At 44.2% G+C, this 22,493-nt stretch overlaps 1 protein-coding gene across 1 annotated transcript in view; it reads left to right on the top strand.

Moving 5' to 3' along the window:
- SLC27A2 (solute carrier family 27 member 2) overlaps nt 1–22,493 on the top strand; it is a 319,902-nt gene that overhangs the window by 248,015 nt on the left and 49,394 nt on the right. The window contains exon 8 of the mRNA XM_086958245.1: nt 14,691–14,788. Within this exon, the coding sequence (XP_086814371.1) occupies nt 14,691–14,788 (98 nt within the window). The remainder of the gene's footprint in view (nt 1–14,690; nt 14,789–22,493) is intronic.

Genomic DNA, 22,493 nt, shown 5'->3' on the forward strand with positions numbered 1-22,493 from the left:
AATATATAAGCAGGCTACACTGTCCAGTACTTCAACTAGAAATTCCACCAAAAATCCACAAACAGCAAAGTCTGTCCAGATGTCCCTTGCTTTAGCAGCAAAAACCCTCTGGAATGATATAGAGGAAGACATGGACAGACAAGCCCCATAGGCTGCCATTATGTGGCTCAGAACAGGATACTGTGCCTTTAAGAGAACTTTCCAGAACTTCACAGTATCCCAGAATGCACTTCAGGTCCCTTTTACTTTCAGTTCTTTTTGAAGGCGTAACACGCCAGACCTGTAGCATTCCTTACATGAATACCCCTCTCTCTCTCTCTCCACCGGGGAGGAAGGCGGGCGCTTATGACTATAACAGAGATACACCTACTACAGAACTGGAGTTACAGGACAGAAACTACTCCTTCTGTAGTAGGGGATCTCTGTGTATAGGGATAAACAAAATGGAGAGCAAGGGTTTTATTAGGGGCAAGTCCCTACCCCTGAGGCATAATCAAATAAACAATGAGGACTGGCCCACTGTGTTAGAGTGATGGAATCTAGTTAGTATTCCATGTTACCTGTAAATGTAGCTGTGTCAGCTAGGCACAAGCAGTCTTTGTTTAAAAAACCCTCACACACCAACCTGGTTGGTGTCATGCTTCATCATGGGGGTCCAACCAGGCAGCCGAGTGCCGCCTGGTTGTGCTTCAACGCCTGACTACAGCGGAGCAGGTGTCGTGCAATAGTGTGAAGCGAATGAAAAGTGAATGTTAAAATGCACCTGTGGGAATCCTTGCCTGGTAATTTATTCGTGGCGGCCCAGGGTGTAAATTAAAAGCTATGTGTTGCAACTAGTAGTAAAAAAATTATGATTACTAAATTGACTTAATCCCGGTCTACATGTTTCAGTCCCTGTAGAGTCTGGGCGGGACTTTCTTCAGGACCAGGGTGAGTGAGTGGCAAAAAGGAAGGCCACGTGTTTAAATCTCCTACACACGCGCTAAGGTGTGTGGAAAAAAGGTGGTGGAAGGTGCGCCGGTGGATTACAGGCACCTTCAGGGAAGCGAAAAAATCCTGTGGGAAGGAAGAACAGACAATGCACACCAGTGCGTTAAGAGGATTGCTGCAAGCGTACGTTCGCTATATTCAAAAGGCTCCTTCATCAATCTGGACAGCACCACATTCAATTCCCATGAAGGCGAAGGAAGCCGGACAGGAGGGAACACTTTCTTCAAGCCTTCCAGAAAATCTTTGATCACAGGGATCTGAAAGAAGGAAGTCTGTGAAGGGCATTTCCTGTAGGCAGTCAGCGTAGCAAGATGAACCTTATTGGAATGGATATTAAGGCCTGACTGTGCCAGATGCAGAAGATATGGAAGGATGACATCTTCCTTGCACGTCGTCGGGTCATAATTCTTGGACTTGCACCAGATGCAAAACCTCTTCCACTTGTAAGCATAGGAAGTCCGAGTGGAAGGCCGCTTCAGGTAGATTCAAATGGCCATATTGCACTATCTCAGGAGCCATGCCGCCAAACTCAAAGATGAGAGGTTGGGGTACAACATCTGCCCCCCGAACTTCGTGAGAAGGTCCGGCCTGCACGGCAGCCGTATGTGAGGAAGGAGAGACCGGTGAAGCAGGTCCGTGAACCACCACTGCCTGGGCCATTCCGGGGCAATCAGGATCATCCGCGCCCTGCACTGGGACAACTTGATGAGCACCGCCGGATTCAGGGGAATGGGTGGAAAAGCATACAGAAAGCTGTTCGACCAGTTGATCCATAGCGCATTCCCCAGGGTCCCCCGCTGGTAGTACCTGGAGGCGAAGTCTCGGCATTTGCTGTTTTCGGCGGTGGCGAACAGATCTATGTCTGGAGTCCCCCACCTTGCGAAGCCTTCTCCTATTACTTCGTCGTTTATGACCCATTCGTGGTTTTCCTGAATCAGTCTACTCAGTGCGTCCGCATGAACATTCTGCACACCTGGTAGATGGGTGGCCGTTATCGTCAGTCCTCAGGCCAGAAGCCATCGCCAGAGCCTCCTGAGACAGAGTGCGTGATCTCGAGCCCCCCTGCTTGTTGAGGTAATACATTGTGGTCGTATTGTCCGTCTGTACAAGCAGAGAGTTGGTCTGGAAGGATGGATGAAAGGCCTTCAGTGCCAAGTGAACATCTCTGAGTTCCAGGAAGTTGATGTGATATGTGGACTCCGTTGGGGACCACGTTCCTTGAATCTGTAAGTCTCCGGAGTGCGCCCCCATCCTTGGAGAGAAGCATCCGTCCCGATATTCTGAGTGGGAATGTCCTTGTGGAAAGGAACCCCTCTGAGGAGATACTCCGCTGAACACCACCACTTCAGATACTGAAGAGCATGCAGAGACAGTCGTATCCTGTCGTCCCAAGACCATTTCCTCTGATACCACTGATCCTCCGAAGCACTCCTGCAACGGTCTCATGTGCAGTCATGCGTGTGGCGTTAGGAAGATACAAGAGGCCATCGATCCCAGTAGAGAAGACACTGTCCTCACTGTTGTAGATGGAGTGGTCATAAGAGCCTGAGCCTTCCGTAGGAGTGATAATCTTCGCTCCTCCGAAGGAGACACGCTTGCTGACAGCGTATTGATGGTGGCTCCCAAGTACTGAATGCACTGGGCCGGAGTCGAGACAGAATTGGACATGTTGATGTGCAACCCCAGCTTGTTCAAGAGAACGCACGTCTTCTGGAAGTGTGCTTGAGCTTCCGAGAAGGAGGAGGCCTTGATCAACCAATCGTCCAGGTACGGGTAGACAAACACCTTGTTCTTCCTTAGGTGTGCTGCTACCACTGCCATGCACTTCGAGAATGTTCTGGGCGCAGACTTCAGTCCGAATGGTAGTACTGTGTACTGATAATGATTGGCGCAGACTGGGAATCGCAGGAACTTCCTGTGTTTGTGTGCAATGGGCACATGGAAGTACGCATCTTGTAGGTCTATAGCACATAGCCAGTCTCCCTGTTGCAACTGAGGATAAATCTGATGCAACGACAGCATGCGAAACTTCCCTTTGCGAATCCACTTGTTTGCCTGTCGCAAATCCAGAATGGGCCTGAACTCGTTCTTGTCCTTCTTGCGAACCAGGAAGAACCAGGAGTACAGACCTCTTCCTCTCTGAGACAGAGGTACGTCTTCTATCGCCCTTTTCCTTAACAGGATATCGGCCTCTGCCTGGAGGTCGCGCAGCTGAAACGTCTCCCTTCCCAGCCTGGGACATCGGCGACTGACTCCTGGCGCCAGACCTCCTTCCTCTTCTCTTCGGCTTCGAAGAACGGCGACCAGACGGCGAGCGTCGGTCCCTCGACGGCGAGCGTCTTTTCCTCGACGTCTACTGTTTCTCCCTCGACGGCGAATGCCTTCGCCTCGACGGCACCCTCCTTCGCCTCGACGGCGACCTTCGCCTCAACGACGATCCTCTCTTTGACGCCAAGGATCCCCTTGACAATGACCTTCTCCTTTTCGCCGACGGTGAACGGCGGTGTCGCCTCGACGGCGAGCGACGACACCGGGCCTCTCGACGTCAATCACTCGACTCCGACGACTCCGACGAGGACGACGATGAAATCGTCACAGGAGACCTCCAAGGCAGTCTATTTAGTTCCCTCGACGTCGAACGTCGACGTCGCTTCGACCCAGAGCCCTGGGGAGACGGGGAACAGACTGTAGTCATCCCTCTCGACGCTGTAGTCGGTGCAATCGACCCAGACGGAGCATAGGGACGCTTGCTGGTCTTCCTGCCCCTGGGGACCCCCCCGGAGGCCTCAGCACGGGCAGAGGAAGCCCCTCCAGACCCGCCTTGCGCCTTCAGCCTTCTTTCTTCAAGGCCCTGAAGCCTGATCTTTTTGTCCTTCAGGGTCCTGTCAGAGAAGCCCTGATAAATGACACACTCCTCTAGGACATGGGAAGAGGGAAGGCAGAGGATACAAACCTCATGTGGATTGGATTTGGCCTTCTTCCTGGAGCACTCTGGGCATTTGTCAAATAATGCAGGCATATTGACAACCAAAGAGTGCACCGAAGGATTACCAAGAAGAAAGGCACCAAAAACTTGAACAAAAGTGAAAAAATCACCATTAAAGCCTTGAAAAGGGAGAGCTCAATGCTCCAGGGTCCTGCTTGCAGGAGCCGGAAAAAAGAACTGAAAGTAAAAGGGACCTGCAGTGCATTCTGGGATACTGTATACTTATATGGTTGAAGCCCCCCTCCTAGAGTCCACTAAGCAACTAAAGTAGTGTTGAACATATGGAGAACCTCTCTCTCACAGATTAACTGAGTGAATAAAACAAAATCAGGGAGGGGAACACTTTAATGGGTAGAATACTGCTTTTCCCAAGCATTCCAGGACGCTCTTTGCGTTCCAGTAACCAGCACCTTCTTAAAACACCCAGAATCAAGAAAACCAGACAAGGTGGCCGTGCACTGGCCCACACTGGACCCACACTATGGAACTCACTACCGCTTGAACTAAGGTCAATCACCAACCATATGATGTTCAGAAAAAATCTAAAAACCTACCTGTTTCCTAGCTATTAATGTCACTTTATCCCTGAATACATTGTTACTCGTACCTCCATCTGCAGTTATAGCGCGGAGATACCCCTTTGGGGGTCTAGTCTGGCGCTCTATAAGCAAATAAAATAAAATAAAATAAAAATAAAACACCCTTCAAGGATAGGGGATCTCCATTTTGGAAGATAGCCACTGAGAACCAGTTCAGTCTTTGCTGAGCTACAGGGGAAATTTGATTCAATGCACCTACAGATTAAACACACCATTACCCAATACATGGCTTCAATGGAGAAGATATCTGGCTTCAACAGATTGAAAGCCAAAATCACGAGGTCACAACTGTCAGGGAAAGGCAAGAGCTTTAGCATCTACAGATCCCTCCTCAGAAGTACCCCAGTCACCTTAAGTTAGATAACACAGACATGAGAGGCAAATCTAGGCCCTCTAGAGGATGACGGCTGGATATTGCAGCTAATTGCATTGATGAAGATATTACCCAATGTAATTCAAATACTTACACAGGTCCAAATTACCCAGCAATGGTTATTGGCACATGAACAAAAATTGCTGACCTGAACTGCCCTAGATGTTTGACTGAGGAAGGTCATTTCCTCCGCACGTTTTGGTCCTATATCTCAATCCAGAATTTAATGGAGCATGGAAAAAGTATATGCTGTGCTGAACGTATGTCCAAAATGTGCACGTTATAGATTGTTTAATGCAACTTTCCTGATTTACAGTTTTGAGAGTAAGTAAGTAATTCTTTGTTTCTCAGTTAATTAAAACCATTGCAATCAGCATATTTACATGTAGGTGAACTTAAAGTAACATTTTTGTCTAATAAAACATTGCTATCAAACATTTCAGTGAAATAAACTTTAAAATGTTCTAAGAACTTACTTGAAGCTAAAAAGATATATGTTGGATGGCGTTAGACTTTCGATTATCTAAATGCCAAGTCATTGTGCAAACAGGAAGAGTCTTTATTCTTGTCCGTACCGCAATGGGCTCACTGAGCAGTTATGCACAGGACCTTCTAAGGGATGTAAAAAAATAAAAGGCAAGCCTACAGACTCCCTACAGCCTTTACAGATTCTTTGGAGTTCGTAATCTGTCCGTGGTGATCATGGCTTGAGTTTGTGGTAGAGGCTTGCTGGGGCGGTAGTCGGAATTAAATGTTGTATGGGTTAGTGTCTTCCGGGCTCTCCCTTCTGTCGTTCTGCTTCTTTCCAGGAATTTTACCAGATGACTTGCTAATTGGATGTTTTTTCCATCAAAGCATGCTTTGACTGCCTGCTGGCATGTCCTTATTCCCAGCTTCTTTAGAGTTGGCTTTAAATGTTGTCGGTGCTCCTTGTCCAGACCTTTGCAGATGCATATTAAGTGAAGGATGTCCTCTTTTGTATCCCCACATAATCGGCAATTTGATGGCGTTTGTGGCCGTTTCCACGGGGGAAGATGGGTTTGTGATGGGAGGATGCCCAGCCTTAGTTGTATAAATTTCTCCTTTGTAGACCGTGTGAAGCCGGCTCCTAAGTAGCTTTGGCATGAGCTACTGGTGTAGTTTTGGATGACAGTCCAGCCGTGTGCCCTTTTTGCTAATGCAGCTTTGTCCTCTATTAGCGACATGGTCCTTACAGATTTATTTGCTAGTTTTTTAACAAATTATGTGAGATATTGCTCTTCCAAGCTTCTTGTAGCTTCAAAGTTTCTATGGAGTGCTTTAGATAGGTTGCGGCAGTACTCATGTTTCTCCCTGATAGCTCATTCCAGAGATGGTAGTCCGTGGATGAGGCATCGGCTCCTCGTATTTTATGCCAACATTTGGCATAGGCACCCATTCTTTCTATTACTTGGTTCCTCAGGCCAAATTCAAGTCTTATTTGTGCTTGGGAGGTGTATTTAGGCAGATTGAATAACATTCGCATTGCCCTGGCTGTTGTTTTGTTCAGTATCTGTGCGTCCCTTCCTCGGAGGCATTCACTTCCGTAGGTGATGGCCGGTGTTAGTTTTGCTTGGATTATTTGTAGAAATGGAGTGAAACTGCGGCCAGATACTTTCTTTTTGAGGTTTCTCAGTGTAGCTGATATTGTGGTACCTCTCCTTGATATTGCTTCCTTCTGAGGGAGGAATGTCCCCTTTTTTGTTAACAATTACACCCAGGTATTTGTACTCGTCCACGGTATCCACTGTTAGACCTCCCATTTGCCAGAGAAATTTGGATGTGGCCGTCTTCACATTTATTCTCATGGCTTTTGTTTTGTAGAGGTTTATGCTGAGGCCATTCGTAGCTGCATGGGTGTATGTTGTGTTGATTAGGTGTTGTAGCTCTATCGGAGTCCGGCTAATAAGCACAATGTCATCGGCGTACATCAAGTTTGAAACAATAAGTCCTCCTAGTTTTGAGGCGTGAGGATTGCATTCGTCTAGCATTGGAGATTTACAGTTGATTTTTATATTTTGCTCCTTTGAATGGAAATATTTTTCCAAAGTGTCGAAAAGAAAGCTTTAAAAAAATGAATCTTATGAAAAAAGGCAGTCATAAAGAACCTGGGTGTGCTTAGTTGAGGAAGATCCACTTGGGAGAATTGGAAGCAACTGTAATATTGACTTGTCGATGTTACAGTATAACTTTAACAATCTAACACGAGTGTACATCCCCTCTGTTCTCACCTGCCTCTTCTCATAAATTAAGTCATGGGGAAAATAAAAATGACAATTGCTTTTTGTGCTGTGACAGTTCACCATTTACACTCACAATTGTCCTTGTTTTAGCCCATGGTGGTCAGTATTTAAGATCAGAGGGCCTCAGTAATCCCTATTTGAGTGAAAGGTAGTTACTACATGTATCTGGATTACGAGATCCACTGTAACTCAGCAGTCACGCAGTAGCATTGGCTTCTGAAAACAGGTGAGATCTGTTGGAATCCAGACAAAAACCGGTAGAAATGATACTGAAACACTGATTCCTCCATGTCATTCCCAAAATGCTGTAATTAGGAGTATTTGCGCCCTCCCTCCTAGATCTTCAGAGTTACTGATGTCGCAGGATCAGCAACTCTAGAGGGAGGAATACCAGCCAGACGTGCTCCAAACTTGTAATGGATCCTAGAGGAGAAGAAACGTATGACTACTGCTTCCCACTTTGCCTTGTTGGGGAAAGATAACTGCGGCATCTCTGCAGTTCTCTTCTACTTCTGGTATCACACTAAGGAAATTCTTGAAAATAGAAGTTGAGCAGCTCCTCACCACAGCCTCAGCCTTTGTTTGTAATATCTTTAACTGAATTCAGTGGTGACGGCAGAAGGAGCCAGTGGAGGTCTAACCTTTAAAGGCTTAGGGGTTTCACCGCTGCTGTTATGGTCTGCTGTTCTGTAGATGTTTGCATTCTCCCCTATTAGCATCTCTAGAGGAGAAAACCTTCTAAATCTGCATTGTTTAGAACTTGCTGCTCTTCGCCTCCGCTTACATTGTAAAAGGACACTGGTGCTTCGCGGGTGCCTTCGCATAGCTCATGTTCTGATGTTCACAGTATGTAGAACTGCTGGAGGGTCATCCAGCCTGGACCATACTTCATGCCCTGGCTGCTCAAGGCCCATAATCCAAGCGGCACATATCCAAGCATCTCAGTCTATCCCTGGAGGGAGCCAACACAGCTTGGATTTTTCTGTGTCTGAAATCCAGATTTAAAATGTTTAAGACAGGGAAGTATTTTCAGGACCTGGACAAACTTGCATTTGCTGATAGAGACCTTGGAGGTCTAACAGCAAGATATTAGAAACTAACGAATGGCAAAGCTCAAACAAAGAAGTAGGATTACTTCACCTCCAGAATGGCTCTTCGTCTACCTAGGCCTCTCCGGTAATAATGAGAAGGAAAGTAATTCTTGTGAAAACAATTGAGCACGAAGATTCAATTCTGCCGAGTAAAAAGTTTAAATGCTTGTTCTTATTTTAATCCAAAACTCTGAACCCTGTTGTGAGGACATTGCGACCTTCGTTTCTATGGGGGCAAGCACATGTCATGTATTTATTTACATAGATGTGTAAAGCACAAACCGGACCCCAAGCACGCCGGAGAGCTGTACAATAATAGTCAGAAACAAGTAGAGTTTATATACAACTAGATTTCTTCATACACGGTGTTGTAGATTGTTATTAGAGAAGGAGTACAGTGCAGATGTACAGCACGTTCGAATGTTACGGAGTAAGATCATGAATTTCAGACATTTCCATCATCACAGAAACTGTGTACTTGGCATGACCAACAAGTCACTGGCTGTTAGTCAAGCCTTGACACTCAAAGAAAAACTGGTTATGTGCTAAGCAGGAAGTGGGCCATTCCTTCGAGACTCTCTTAAATTAGACATTTTTGAGTTCACCTTAAAGAGGTTGTTGAGTAGGTGTCTTCCTAAGGAGAAGGCGTGCTTAAGTGCCCTGTAATTCAAAAACCTTGACCATTACAGGCACGGCCCTTTCTTGCTTCTGGACATGCGTGTGCTTCCAGAAATCTTAGGTTTCTTGACATTTTGATCTGTGTATGTTTGAGAGCCTTGAAAGTTTACAGTATCATCTTGCTCCAAGTGGAAGCCAGCGAGAATCTTGTAATACAGGGGTGATGCTATCTTTACAGCTGGATCAAGTAAATAGAGGTGCAGCTACATGAGGGCCAATCTTGATTTAGGGATGGTGTTTAGCAGGGCATTTCCACAGTGTATTCTTCCTAAGGCGAATGCTTGGGCAATTGCCCATAGTTAATATTTTGGAATAACTGGTTTAGCTTTCCTCAGCATCTTCAGCTGCTGTGGGCCTCCTTTACCAGTATTCTTTGTGTTTGTCTACATGGAGCCCATTTTCAAGTATGAGTCCCAGGAATCCACCTTTTTAACCAGGGAGCTTTAAATTCCTAATGTTTTGTGAGGTAATCAAGCTTAGGGCCAATTAACTTTGCCGGGATGACAAAGCAGTAGAAACCCAGTTTTGGAGGGGTTGAGGCTAAGTTTATGTTGTAACATCCCTGAATTGATTTGCTCAAGACATTTTTCAAGTAAGGACACACTAGCAACAAAGTTTATTCAAAAGTAAAGCTTAGCTGAGTGTTGCCAGCCTGCTTCTAGTATTTCACGCCAAAATCATTTAGGAGGTCCCCTAATGGCTTGAACATTAGGGGAGACACAATAGAGTTAGAGAGTGGAATGGACTTATGGAAGAAAACGGCTATTGCCCATATGGATTTCCATTTTGCAGCTGCAGTGATCTGAGTCAAACCCTTCACAAACCAATTCTTCACCTCCCTCTTAGAATCTTGTGACAAATAGGGACCCTCTCCTCTAGTCAGGGTAAGGGGATTACACTCCTAAAATAACCCCTGCTCACCCCCTTGGTAGCTTGGCATGAGCAGCAAGGTTTTATCTCAGAGGCGTTGTTAGTTACATACAGTAACCCAGTGACAACACTACAAATGGACAGCATACAAGGTTGTATATAAAAAAAGTATATTTTATATAGAGTTACCACAAGACCAATAAACGACAAAGAGAATCTACAGTACTATTAGATTTCAAGAGTTTTGGTTAAAAGGCTTAAATCCGGGTCCTGTGCGAGTCGGTAGCCAGGTCCGGCTACAGCGTTGTTAAAATAACACGGAGTCTAGCAAATCCAGCGGACCGCGTTGGTACGGGCCCACTCAAATGTCGACAGACTCAGTCACAGTACCTTTTACTTGAGGCGGGCCGGCACGGATGTGGGAGCCGGTTCCGGTGTTCTTCGCGGTGCAGAAAGGAAGCATTGCAGGACGCGTTGTCCCTCGATGCGGTGCAGGCAGCGGCCCGTTGACAGAGTTGGTGGATCCAAGGCGTGCGTTGCAAAGCGAGACGCTGCTTCGATGAGGGGCTTGCAGCTTGCGGTGCGGCAACAGCCGGAGTTCTGGAGCTGGCATCCGGATAGCGGTGCAAGTCTGGCGGTGTGTCGCAAAGCGTGGGAGGCGGTGCTCAACTCCGGTGCATTCACAGGACTCGAAGTCAGCAGCAGTAACGCGTCGGCCAGACCAGTACGAGTCAGTGTAGCGAGGCGTTTCATGTCGCGGTGTCCACCAGTTGCGGTGCAGGCAACAGCTCTGTGACGGCGTCAGGATGGAGTCGGTGAGCTCAGAGCTTGCGTTGTTCGAGGCGGACGTTGCTTGATGCGGTGCCAACAGGACACCAGGCCGGTCGTGCGAGTCGATCACAGCTCCCTGCCTCTGTAGTCACTGAAACAGCGTTTCCAGCAGCAATTCACGAAGGCTGGTGAAGTCCACTGGTCCAGGGACTTCGGTCAGGGGGCAAGCTCTTTTCCAAGCTCTTGGAGATCTTTGCACAAGTTGAAAGTAAAGTCCACAAAGTCCTTTCTCCTCTCTTTGGCAGTCATGCTACCACTGCAGGCCAATCCCCCAAGCAGCACTTCAGCTTGGGAATAATCTCTTCTCAGTTTCTTCAGGTTCCTCTCCTCTGCAGAGGATTTGTCTTGCAAGTCCAGAAGTGACCTAATTTCATGGGATCAGGGTCCCAATACTTATACCCCAAAATCCTTTGTTTTCTGAGGGGAGAGGGGCATAGGCCCAGTTTAAGCCAGTTCTGAAGCACTCTGTTTACCAGACTTCTCCTTTCCTTTCACAGCCCAGGGCAGACACATCAGACGCCCCACAGGAGGTGGAGCCAGCATTATGGAAGGCAAGTACAGCCCTGGAGCACTTTGTTTACAGTCTTCCTTCTCTTCTTTCAGTGTGCAGGGCAGAGACATCAGCTGCACCCCAGGAGGTGGCGCCAGCATTGTAGAGGGAAGGCCCAGCCCTATTCAGGTCCCAGGTGCACCTCCTCCCTCCCATCTAGATGCAGATTTCCCTATTCACCACTGGGCTGCCCCAGCCTGTCTCCTGGAATCCCCCAGCCCTGTCACTCACAAAACCAGACGAAGGAATACACAACCTCGCAGAGGCAGGCGTAAATGGTTAGGCAAGCCAATACCTTCTTTCTAAAAGTGGTATTTGCAGGCACAGAATATTAAAATAAACTTCACTAAAAGATGTATTTTATTATTCTGAGCCCAGGCATACTAAACTCAAATTTCTACCATGTTCTCTGAGTCAGTTAGAATTATAAAATGTAATATTTCTAACAGCCCATTCTGGCTAATGGAGAACATGTAGCCTTGCAATAGTGGAAAACGAAAATGGCTGTAATTCACTATTAGGACATGCCACACACATATCAAAGCTTGTCCTACCTTATACTTGCAAAGCACCCTGCCCGTGGGCCTACCGTAGGGGTGACTAATATGAAGAAAAGGGAAGGTTTAGGGACTGGCAAGTGGGTGCAATTTCCCAGTCAGCATGACAGTAGCAGACTACACGCAAGCTCTGCAATAGCAGACCTTAGACACGTTTTATAAGGCCGCTTCTGTGGGTGGCACAACCAGTGCTGCAAGCCCACTAGCAGCATTTGGAATTACAAGCCCTGGGCACACTCAGTGCACTGTACTAGGGCCTGGCAAGTAAACCAAAAATCCAATCATGGAACCACAAATCAATACATCAATTTACAGTAGGGAACACTCACACTGTGGCACTGGACAGCAGTGGCACAGTGCCTAAAGCATCTAACACCAGCAAAAACAAATGAGGCAACAGAAAAACTGGAAAGGAGACCCACACCAATGGTGCCAGGTCTAACACTCCCCATCTGCTACTATGAGTATCAAGTGGAAAGTTATGATCCATAGTGGTGAAGCACGATGTGGAGAAATTGCTGCTGACAATCAAAGCAGTTAAGTGCATCGCCCACTATCTGCAGGGTGCCTCTTTCAGTGTTGTGATGTGACCAAAACCTAATTGAAAATCTCCTCGTCATTTGTCATCTGAACTTTATTTCAGTTATTTGGATGGTTTGGTTAGCTGCACAAGGATTTGACTAAAACATGGTAAACGTGTGATGGGTCAGTAGTTATTTAGATCAGATAACAAGTTTTTTTTTAATGGTGAATGCAGAATGAGTCAGGAGATTAAAGAGTGTTTAATGACTCATTCTACACACCACATTAGCATTCTAGGTGTCATACCTGATCAATTTGCCTCCCTTCTCTTCCCTCAAAAGTATTTCCGCATTTGTCTATTTGTGATCGTGGTCAGTAATACCTGCCCTGCTGTGCACATGATGTCTGAGCCAGAGGTGCTGCTTTCTTCAGTAGATCTAGCATCTTGTTATGTTATGTTCTGTTATATCGATTTGTATAGTGCACTAATCACGTGAGAGGGTATCCAGGTGCTTGAGCAGGTGTGTGGATGTGTTGTCCTAAAGATGCTTATAAGGAGAGCCATGCTTCATCCAGAACTCAAGAAGTGAGGACGAGGCTCTGTTGTGTAAAATGGGAGGTTGTTCCATGTCTTAGGTGTGATGTAGGAGAATGAGCGACTTCCTGTTTTGCTCTTGGACATGTGGGGAGTGTACACAAGTAAGGGAGACCGAAGGTGTCTGGTGGGTTGGTGAAAGCGTGTGCAGCTGTTCAGGTATTCTAGTCCTCTGTTGTGTAGTGCTTTATATGTGTGCATGAGAAGTTTGAATTGGCTGCAATTGTGAATAATGAGTAAGTGAAACTTCCTGAGGTGCGGCATGTGGGTTCAAGTTTTACATGTCGTGGCAGTGAAAGACTCCGGGAGTAATTTTTTCCTGTTGTAAGGCTATCTCTCCCATAGACTAACAATGGATTAACTTATTACACTTAAGTGCTAACTTTAGTATAGAATCAGATAGGAAAATGTTGTTAACTCGCAAATTAATTGTAATCGAAGTTCCTCTGTAATGGTAAAGTTGGATTTGAATGTACTATTCTGAAAATATGACTTTTAGAACATTGCATTTTTTTGCCCTAAACCAACTCTCCCTTTCTGCCATTCTTGTGAGTCACATCACTGTGAATTGCTGTCCTGTTGTGGGTTGTGTATTGCGTCTAGACATTGAGACAAAAGAGGTCTGGGTTTGGAGTGTTAGGGTCTTCTTGACAGGATGGCTGGGGAGGGAGCTCTGCCCTGATTACACTTCAAAGGACCCTGCCTGCAGCACACACAGAGAAACCTGATACTAGGCCTGATCTTGCCTATGTCACCCTATATAGTTTGGAACCAGGGCCAGAGGAAGAAGAAGCACTGACCATAACCAGCTTTCAGGATAGGTCAGACCTCCTGTTTGAACCACAGGGACACAGCAAGCTTCCAGAGGCCTCCTGCAACTACCCAGCTGGCCAGCATAATCTGGACTTGCATGGACCTGTCTGAGCCTGCTGCTGGACTCTACTGGAGTGAGTTCTGACCCCTGAAAGGTGCTCCCCAAGAACCTGATCCTTGGTTGGCATCAGTGTGAACTCCTTCATGGAAGAGGGGAAGGTACTGATGTTTTGAGTTCATCACAACCACGAAGTAACCTCGTCGAGCCGAAAATCGACCATCCATGATGATCACCAACAAAAAGCTCCAGCAGGTCCTTCTCTTTGAGCCAACAGTGATTTTCACCGAAACTTTAAAAACTCATATCTCTGGTTCAACTTACTGGATTTTTGTCATTTTGGTGTTGTGTTATTTATTGCAACTTACTCTATTTGTCTAAATTGTGATTTTATTGGTATTATGTTCTTGTATTGCTGTATAAGTGTTGCATAAAAACTTTACACATTGCCTCTAAGTTAAGGCTGACTACTTGTGTGCCAAGCTACCAGAGGGTTAAGCAAAGATGTATTTAGTGACTTTTGTGCTTGACCCTAACAAGGATTGTGTTTATTAAGGAGTGGGGCTGCCACCTCTCTCAAATAATAACTCAATTTCTTACACCCCCCCCACCTCTGCTCTCTAGCCACACACATTTGTAATGTGACAAAAGTCCAGTCACATGTTTCTGTCATCACAAGCTATTACCAAATGAGAAGAGAATCTGCACATACACTGAGCTCTGTTTGTGTAGTGCTTCTTCCTAAGCCAGAAGCTCAGCCAAAGATGAGCCAGATCTGTTAACATAACGGAAGCATTCATCTGTCAGTCTGAGATTTACATAAAAAATACACTTTTCTGTCTTATCTCTTGTTTTTTGTATATCTTCAGTGTTATTTATTGAAAGCTTTAAATTTCGATCTGTTTATTGTTTTCAGATGGAAAGGAGAAAATGTGGCGACCACAGAAGTTGGTGATATTTTGGGAATGGTAGACTTCATCCGAGAGGTTAATGTCTATGGAGTGCCCGTGCCAAGTATGTGCCAATTAGTATGCTGCAAAACCTGCTTCTAGAGTTGAGCCCTACACATTGTTGTATTTATTATCTATAAGAAAATGATGACTGAAAGGTCACTATACCGAAATACTTTTGCTCTCCGAGAGGTAAGTTAGTAAACAGAAGAACACAATTTTGGGTCAACTGATCGCTGAACCATTCAAATGGATCTGATCAAGACGACTGAGTGAGATGCACACTGTGTGAGCAGGGAAATGTGTTGTGTGAGCATCTCGAGGAAGGAGAAATTACTCAGCTGCCACTCGCCACAACACATTATCAAATGGTAAACATTTTGCACTGTGAATTAAGCATACTTTTAACTTACATCGTCAGTGGTATATTTAGATCCATTCACTGTGTTGCATGAGCAGCTCGAAGAAGGAGAAATCACCCAGCTGCCACACGCCACAACACATATCCCTTTTTTCATAAAACAACAACAATAAAAAATGTATACAAAGGAATACTTCAGAGCACAAACTATATTCCTAAGATTAGATAATAACAGGATAAATGATAAACACCAATTTTATGTAAATCAACAAATGGAGACTCATTAAGCAACAAGGTTAACAAAATCTTTCATCCGCAATGGTGAGGTTTGTTCTCGATGACTTTTTCTTAACTCTTTTTGATCAACAGAAATTCTAGATTTCGTCAACTTGGCTTGTGAATTATCATGTTCCATACATTTTAAATTATCTTTTTTTGGCGCATTTTCTTTGTTCACTGGAAAAACTGGATCAACACCTTTAAATTATCTTTCTTTGCCTCTTTCTCTTTGTTTACATTAGCCACAGGAACAACTGCGGACTTGTTCCACAATTTCCCCCCTTTAACACAAATAGCAGATTTGGACACTGCAATTATCCTTTTGGGATTGCTAAATTTTAAATGACTTTTCTAAACTAATCTGGGAATTTTGATTTTAACTATGTCACGTATTTGATAGTCATAAAATTGAACTCTATTCAAACAATTGTATCATGAACACATTTGCATTTGTTAACATTTATCTACCTCCTTGGCCTATGTTTTTCACCTTTCACAATTATAAGAACCAATGTTTCTCTTAACCCAATCCAGCTCTACTAATTTGGAAGGGGTACGTCCCTTTAATGCATGAAAAGGAAAAATCCCTTGTGTACAGTGAGATGTTGTATGATAAGAATTCTACATTTCATGGACTGCCACCAAAGGGTTCAAATTGTTGGATAAGGCTAATCTAATGGTGTTACTAATGAGTCTATTTGCCCTTTCCACAAGACCATTACCTTGAGGATGATAAAGACTGGTGTTTTTTGTGTTGAATGCCTGTTTGTTTAATAAATGTAATCTTAGCATCAGAAGTAAATTGCACACCATTGTCTATGATTAATACTATGGGCATGCCTACACAGGAAACAAATGTCTTTAGAAAATGAATTACAGACAGCGTGCTAGGTGTTTACACAAATTCCACTTCAATCTATTTGATCTATAATCAATAAGAATGAATTAATAATGATTGTTGCAATGTGAGGAAGGACCTAATGTATCTAATGGAACCTAATCGTAAGTATTCCCTGGAAAATCCACAGCTACCATGGGCGGTGTTCTAACAGATAAATTCTTATCGGTTCTGCAACATGTCTCACAATTCCTTACATTCTGCTCAATGTCCTGTTCCGTCTCTGGCCACCAGTATGTTAACATAACATTTTCTTGTTTGAAGTCATTTCCAAATACCCCGAATGAGGTAACTTAAATTACTCACTTCTTAAACAAACAGAAAGCTTTTCACCTCTATAGATAATGCCATCCTTGAGAGTAAATTCTGGTGAGATCTTAGAAAAAAACATTCTCCTGTGACATTCCTTTTATTTGGCCAACCATCATGTATGAATGTCTAAGTTTTACACAGAGCAGGATGTGATAATAATGCAGTACTCCAATCAAGTTTGGAAATACATGATTGATTCTCAAAATCTACTGAAGCTACAATACACTCTTCCAATTCTGCTTCACACTCTGCATTACCATCAATAATGGGAAACCGAGAAAGAAAATCTGCCCTTTTGTTGGAAAACCTGGAACATAAATCACTGAAAAATCATATTCTAACAACTTCGTAACAAGTCTAGAGAGTTGTATGAAGGTCTGTTTAAAATGTACACTAAAGGTTAGTTATCTATTCTAAATTGAAAATGTGTTCCCCATAACAGATTTCTGAACTTATGTATTGCCCAAGTATAGGGCAGCATTTCCTACTCTATTACAGAGTAAGATTTTTCAACATCTTTCAACACTCTGGATGCAAATACCACAGTGGAATGCACATTTTTGAACCTTTGTGTAATACCAGCTCCCAAATCTCTGAGCCCGATTCACAGAACTAACTTAAGACAAAACCCTAAACTTACTACCATTTTGGTATTCACAGAAGGCACTTACTCATTTTGGTATTCACAGAAGGCACTTACACATTTCGGTATTCACAAAAGTTAGGAGTCCTTACTTTAGAACTCCTAAATGCCTTCTGTGAATACCAAAAGTCTTAAAGTTAGGATTTTTCTCAGACGGTGGAATTAATCACAGTAGGGCCGCCATAGCGATCACTAAAGCTATTCAGAGTAAGAAGGAGACATCCTCGTCCGTATAATTCCGCTGCTAAGACTTAGCAGCGGAATCGGACAGTCGACGGACGGACGATGACGTCTCCTTCTTACTCTGAATAACTTTGGTGATCCCTATGTTCAAACATACCACAATCAATGGATGTGAGTTTAAGATGTCGGCTAACACCTCCAGGAATATGAATGCATAAATTTGATGCGCCACATATTTCAAGCTATTAAGCTGTTATCTCCTTTCGCCTGTCCTGATGAAGACCCGCCCCAGATGCTTTAAAATCTGCACAACTTTTAAGGTTGAAACGTCAACTTTATTGTCGTAATCAGTCCACACAATTCCTCAACCAGAACAAGAAAATAATATATCCCGTTGGGGTCTATGCAATTTACTGTGGACATACGTGCTAAATATTATTCTTATTGTATATATATTGTTATTCATGTCACCCTTGTGCAGCACTTTGTCACTGATCACAACCAGTCACCAACTGTACCATTAATCACTTGTTTAATCGTTGTTTATGCTTCCTGTTTTAGACAGCTGTCTATTAATTTGCATATAAAAAAGCATAAATATAGAAATTTCTTTTTTGGCATAAGGTTTTTGTCTCTGGGTGTGTTGCTTTGCCATATGATTAAAGCATATGTCCTTGAATGTATTAAGTACCTTACGCCAATCAGTTGTTTTTCCAGACAGAACCATTGTTTTTCTTTAGCATATCTACTCAGGTTCTGAGGGTTACTGGGTTACCCCATTATCTTTAGTGGCCTGCTCAAAACCTGACAACCTAGCCCACCCACCCTTCTACTGGCACAATTACTTGGTGCCCCTCCCTTTCTTTAACAAATAAGCATACATTAAACCAAAAAAAAGCAAAAGAGAAAAAAGAGAAAAAGAAAACAGCAACAGTCCTCCATGAACGAGTATCTCTTTGCCTATCCAAGAAAAGAAAAGAAAACAACCCCAAACACATAACTAGAAAATAACATAATGCCATTAGGATTTATCCATGGAAATCTGTTGCATTAATTCCTGTGCATCTGGGACGCTGCAGAAGATGTGGAATCTACCCTTGACTAACACCTTCAGCTTACTCTGCTGGGCTATCATTGACTGCGCCCCCTGTTCCTTAAACAAATGTAAAATTTTGACGAACTCTTTCCGCCTTTTCGCTGCGGAAGCTGACATGTGGGAAAAAATGCAACATAATGGAACTTCTGCTGAGGAGAACTGTCTTTGTTTAATGGCTTTTGGTGAAATCTGTTCCTCGACCCTTAAGTCCCCGAAGTTAACCAAGATAGTCAATGGGAATTTAGCATTAGGAGGGAGATGTGCTGGGACGCGATGGGCTCTCATTATCATCAGATCACCATTGAATTCTGGGAGGACATTTTTCTTTAAGATTGAATCAACCCATTGTAGTCTGTTGGCCCTCAATGCCCTCCGGGATGCCCAGAATACGGAGATTCGAGCGCCTGGTATGGTTCTCTAACTCCTCCAACTTATATTCCAGCGTGGTTCTGTGGGACTGGAAAGTGGTGACTTTGAGATTCATAGTTGACACTTGATCCTCCAATTGCGAAATCCTGGTTTCGACCTCTGACAGCCGTACAGGGATTTGAGCCATATTTACCTCAACTTTATTCAAGCGAGCATGGATTACCGCAATATCAGCAGATTGGGAAGCTTTCAGTTCACAAATTTCTTCCAGAATCAAATTAAGAAGACTCTTAGCTTCCCATTGCATGGAAAAAGAGCTACTGTCTAGAGAAGGATTAACCTGACTTGAATTAGGACTATCTTCAGACTGCAAAACCTCTGGATCAGAAAGCACAGACTCCACTGGTATAGTCAAACCAGACACCACTGGGACCACCAGAATAGATTGATCCACGGGTCCCCCTCCAGCTAATGGTCCTAATAAGCCTGAAGATAGAAGGGGGGAATGACTACCAATCACAGGATTTAGAGTCTCCGGACATGAGCCCAATGAATTGTCAACTAATGGGAGGTCTTTACCTGCCATCTCCTGCTCCACTTCACCCAAGAGCCTACCCGGCTAGGCTTTAAAGAATAGAGGGTACTTTCTAAGATGTTTGGTTTCCCCCACTGCTCTGTCAGGTGTAAGATTTATTAACTTAGTGGAAGCTGAAAAAATTGATATATCAGCCCTTAAGGAAGCCAACCCACTAGGGCTAATGGTTGAGTCCAGACCTGCTGAGGCTGCTTCCTGATGGTCTTGGTTAGCGGTCTCAGTGCTTGTCATCTCAATAAATTCAGTATGGAGGGGCAGGTCTTTTCTGAAAGCGGATGCATGATTAGAACGAGTTGCGGCCTGGCCAACTCTCTTTTTAACCTTTTGGCCCAGATTTGGAGACTCAGACTGGGCCATTCGTTTGGCTCGTTTAGTAAGCTTTCGCATAGTGTATTAATCGCGAAGCCACTCTGTAGTTCACTGGCCTGAATTGCTACCAAATGTACTTTCCGAGACCTCCCTGCTACCCTCAACCAAGTGGTATTAGGGGCCCCCATATACAGGTGAGTAAGGAACAAACCTTCAATTACCCCCCTCTTGGAGAGAAACCTGGAGTCCCAAAGATGGTCCAAAAACCACGAGTCCGAGGGTCGCAGAGTTCCAGCGTCCGGGAGCCAGACCGAGACCAAGAGTGTCCTGGCACTGTAGCCCTGCAGAGAGTATTCAGCCTTGGGTTATATTTGAACTCTCCAACTCCAGTATAACAGAGGGCATACAGAGTTTTATCCCCCAAGGCACCTGGAACGGCTTGTCTTGCTGCACGAAGTTGTCACAGCTCAAGAATCTTCACAAGCAGTCCCAGCTCGTATTCCAGCTCCTCTCGCTAAGATAAACTGGCAGGGCTGCAAAGCGCAGAAAGGGGAGGGATAGAAACTCCTTTCCTCATCAGTTATAGCAAGGCTAACCGCTGTTGTATCAAAGCAGGCCTCAGGCTGCCCACTGATATATAAAAAAGGGCCTTTGTGACTCTGCGGCTCCATAGCATAGTGATCGTTGACGGCTTCGGCAGAATCACACGCGGCTCCTCTCAGCTGTTTCTTGGCATCTGACGTCAAGGGGAAGTTAGGGGGTGTGGTTGCGGTCTCTCTTAGCCGGTCAGCATCGCCCCCACCACCTTTGGCTTTAGAAGTAAACTTTTTCAGCAGAACTAACCTGATCCCTGTGTCTGGCCCGTGCTCTATCACGGTCGGCCTGAACTTCTGACTTTCACCCGGTCTCGCACAATCAAATAATGCAAGTGGCGCTTTGTACTTTAAGGCGCTATACTTACCAGAAATCTTTTCACTTTGTTACTGTTTGCGTGCTGCATAAATACTTTACACATTGCCTCTAAGTGTAGCATGAGACGCCTCCTTCTAGTCACCTAACTGGCAGCCAACAACTCTGGGTGACTTCCTATCACCTGCGAGGAAAGTAAAAAAATTTTGGCTTCATCCTTGATGATCAATTGACCTTCAGAGATCAGATTAGCAGTCTTGCTTCCACAATCTCCTTTATTTTAAAGATGATTAGGAAGATCTGCTCTTTTATACTCCTAGACCTACAAAATACACTTTTGACAGCATTAGTCCTATATAAATTGGACTCTGGAAACACCGTTCATGTAAACATCCAAATAAAGTATCTGCAAAAGTTATAGGTGCTTCAAAATGCATCAGCGCGTCTGCTGCGGGATATCCCAAATATTAGTCGATAGCTCCAGGCCTGAGAAAATTGCACTGGCTTCCAGTCGAAAAAGGGATTCAATTTACATCCCTATGTTTAGTTCATAAGACATGGTGCTGGTCCACAATACTTGAAGAACCGTCTGATTTGGTATTCACCCTCTAGAAACTTACGGTCCTCTTCCTGTAAACTGTTACTGATCCCCAGAATTAAGAGAGCACAATAGGGTAGAAGGAGTTTTTTCTAGCAACTTCCAAAATGTGTAATACACTTCCGGCAGATATAAAGAACACCCTGAACTTATGGGTTTCCTGAAAATCTCTAAAAACATGGCTTTTTTATTAACTAAGTATCCATTACTTCTCCCACCAGTAGCAATTTGGTTTTGCTGGCAGTAGCACACAAGACATCCTCGGGCATTGGTGTGCTTTATAAAACTTCAAATCAAATCAAGTCAAATCATGACTGTTTTTGTGCCAAGTGATCAGAGCGTTAAGCACAGGTTAATTTAGTGACTCTGTGTGGTTCACCCTGACAAGGATTTTGGTGGTTTCTTGAAAAGAGCTGCCACCCCCAACCAATAACCCAATTTCTCACACTTTGCAAATTGCACCAAAATACAAGCATCACGAGCGATAGGTGCTTGCGTCACTGTCCCTTGCGTTGTTCCTGTGTTATAATTTTTCTGAAAATGCTGTGTATTTACCCAAAAAGGTGTAATTTGGGGAATTTACTTGACAAGTACAATGTAAAATTACTAATTTATACTAGTGCAATTGAAATTTCACCCAGGCCTAGCCATAACAAGAAGTTATGGCGAACTTCTGCATCCAGAAAAGGTCTGTGCACTGGTTTTGCTGAAACTGCACAGCTTACGCTGCATACTTTTAAGTAAAACAGTCCACAAGTTTAGAGTATGAGCTGTAGAGAGTGCAGCTCAGAAACATGAAAAGGCAGCTACTAATCTGTGCTTCCTAGTATGTGCTGAAGGCGGCACAATTTTAGTCAAAACAGTTGCATGGACCCCTTTTGCCCTTGTGCAATGTCCTGAGGTTTCTTTTCTACTTGGATTGTTTTTCTTATCATACAATTCTTTGTAGTCTTTTAAGGCCCTATAGCTAACAAAGTGTATATAAATTCCTTTGTAGGCTGCTACCACATGACCAGGCAGAGCAGGAATAGGCTCAGATCTGACAGCCGCTTCTAGGTGTCTAAATAATCTACTCATACTACCATGTGACATAATGTTATTAGTTTTCCCTACCTATTTACATGTTACTAGTCATGGCCAGACCTTATCTTCAGTTATTCTCACTCATCCCTGATCTTTGCAAGACTGCTTGTTTCTATCCTCCCTTTTTCCATTCC

The sequence above is a fragment of the Lissotriton vulgaris genome, chromosome 2_1 (genome assembly GCF_964263255.1).
Source record: "Lissotriton vulgaris chromosome 2_1, aLisVul1.2, whole genome shotgun sequence".
NCBI classification, from domain to species: domain Eukaryota; kingdom Metazoa; phylum Chordata; class Amphibia; order Caudata; family Salamandridae; genus Lissotriton; species Lissotriton vulgaris.